The sequence below is a fragment of the Anneissia japonica genome, unplaced genomic scaffold (assembly GCF_011630105.1).
Source record: "Anneissia japonica isolate Jap-2015-1 unplaced genomic scaffold, ASM1163010v1 scaffold287763_len296007_cov137, whole genome shotgun sequence".
Classification (NCBI taxonomy): Eukaryota; Metazoa; Echinodermata; class Crinoidea; order Comatulida; family Comatulidae; genus Anneissia; species Anneissia japonica.
In genome coordinates, this window is record NW_022698178.1 from 203,302 (window position 1) to 205,549 (window position 2,248).

The 2,248-nt window shown below is 37.4% G+C and overlaps 1 protein-coding gene across 2 annotated transcripts in view; it reads right to left on the bottom strand.

The window, feature by feature from the left end:
* LOC117102430 overlaps positions 1–2,051 on the bottom strand; it is a 4,286-nt gene extending 2,235 nt beyond the window's left edge. The window contains exons 1-2 of one of the 2 annotated variants that reach the window (XM_033242692.1): positions 1,895–2,051; positions 474–812 (exon numbers count right to left, since the gene is read on the bottom strand). In XM_033242692.1, the coding sequence (XP_033098583.1) occupies positions 474–812; positions 1,895–1,956 (401 nt within the window). In that variant the 5' untranslated portion in view covers positions 1,957–2,051. Of the gene's footprint in view, positions 1–423; positions 813–1,894 lie in introns of both variants that reach the window. The other variant, XM_033242691.1, reaches the window with a different exon arrangement.
* Between the last annotated feature and the right edge of the window lie 197 nt (positions 2,052–2,248).

A 2,248-nucleotide genomic window follows, 5' to 3' on the forward strand; every position in this document is an offset into this window, starting at 1 on the left:
GGACCAGGACTTAGTTCATCCAACAACCAGAACTTAACGATAACGTATGCGCAGATGACTTCGTGGCGTCTTACGTCCTAGATCTTCCATTGATTATTGGCAATAGATTGTCAGACTTTGAAAAAAAAAAACCTTCAGCCACAGTAGATTTCTAAAATTTCATTAAATATTCATTAGATATCAATAGTTATTTATCAAGTTCGTTAAAATGCACCTCTGAGTGAACAGCGATGTTTACGATTACAAACAATGATGGCTTATGGGAAAATATTTTCATAATTTGCTTCATAGATTAACAGAAGTGTTTTATGACATGACATCATGCGAATATGTGTACTGCCATGTGTTTTTAAAAAATGTTGAAAAAAAACCATACTATTTCCTTACATTACATATTCGATGAACTAATAGGACGTGTAGAATTTACATATTCAAAACCGGCATCATTCATGGGTACGGAGCTTCTCTTACAATTCTTGCGGAGAGCTTTCATGCGTCTTCTTTTCTTCATTACTGTGCAACATTTGTCATACATACAACAACAGCAGCAGCAACACAGCACATTAATAAAAACACAAACACCGAAAAAGCCTAGGAGAATAAAAATCCAAACATTATCCGCTATAAGGCTGCTTGCAGGTATATCGCAGCAGTGTTCGTCTGAGCAGCAGATATCGGGGCATTTATTATCACTGATGGCACACTTTTTCGGATTTTCAACAGAGCAACAATCAAGTGGACATGTGCGTTTTGTTTCATTTTTATCATCCTCGCACAAACCATCGCCACAAAATGTGATATCTATCGGAATCCTGCAAAGGAAGAAAGAAAAAAAAATTACCTTGTGAATTAAATTAACATGATAAAGTAATATAATAATGTAGATAATATCGTAGGCCTAATTATCATACATTACTCTTTTTAAATACACCAGCGCACATGAACTAAATATATAAATATTAGGCCATCCGTAGTTGTGTACGCCAGAAAACAAACTTCTTGCTAACGATTTAACTGGAGATATTTGGTGTCTAATCACCACCGTTACGTGTTAAAGCCGTCTTCTAGGCCTAAATTGTAATTGGGTTCCAGTCGCCGTCGACAGAATGGCAGAGGATTAAAAGCGAATTTGTTTCAACTATTTGTTAACCTACCGACCGACAAGTATTCAGCAATTAAATGAAACTGTATTTTATGTGTTTAATGTCATGGGCGGATCCAGGATTTCAAGGAGGGGTTTCAGAAAGTTCCAAAAACCCCAAGAAAGAAAGGGGTCCGGGGGTCCTCCCCTGGGAAAATTTTGATTCCTAGATGGCCGGAAATGAGTTTTCTAGACTTCTGTGGTGTCTTAATGACTTTTTAAGTTCTTCAAAATTCAAGGTTTTTCCTCTTTTGAAAAAGGTCAGGTAAGTTTATCTCATTCTTAGGCCCTATGCAAAGAGAGAAAAAAAAATAGGCAATATATTATTATATTCCAACAATATTGAGTAGTTGGAGACGTTCCTCCATAGATCGGTAGGCCTGCAGAACGCACTTCACATAAATTATTACGACTCGTCTGTTAAATTTATTTAATTGAAGGCTAGTTGGGCTAAGCCTATATAGTTTGTCTGATCTGCCACCTATGCCCAGGTAAGTTGGCATGCCTTTTTATAAGCCAGGACCCATTAGTATTTTGTTACATTTCTTCAAAGGGGGGTTCGTCCGAACCGGGTACCCGCCACTGAATGTTATGTTACTCTAACGAGGTGCCACATGATCAGTTTCTTCCAAAACTTGAAATGCCATCAACAAAAGTTGTATTAAATACCGTAAATAAATGAACTTTTCGACACACCATGTCAGATAGGCCTAATCAGTCTTATTGTACCCTGTGTTAAAGAGGTTTTCTTACTCATTCCCAATCTGAAATTGTTCTTGCTGGGACTGACACGCTCCCTTGAAGCATTCTGACATTACCCAGCAGCTAACTGTACTCTTCCCAAGCCAAAACCAACGAGAGGAACACCTGATGGTAATAGAAAAATGTGTCAAATATTAATATATGGTTGTTCTTAATTAAAGATACTAAATGTCTGTGTTTGTGGTATCTAGTAAAATGCGATTCGTTTGACCTTAATTCTTTGCATTATCACTTCCGGCATTATTAAGTACTTCCGGTTATTGGTGTTCCCAGCTCGTTGGTGAGCTTTAAAAATCAGCTATTGTGTCGGATGAAATAAAACTGAGCCATCCTGTCAGTGTCGAT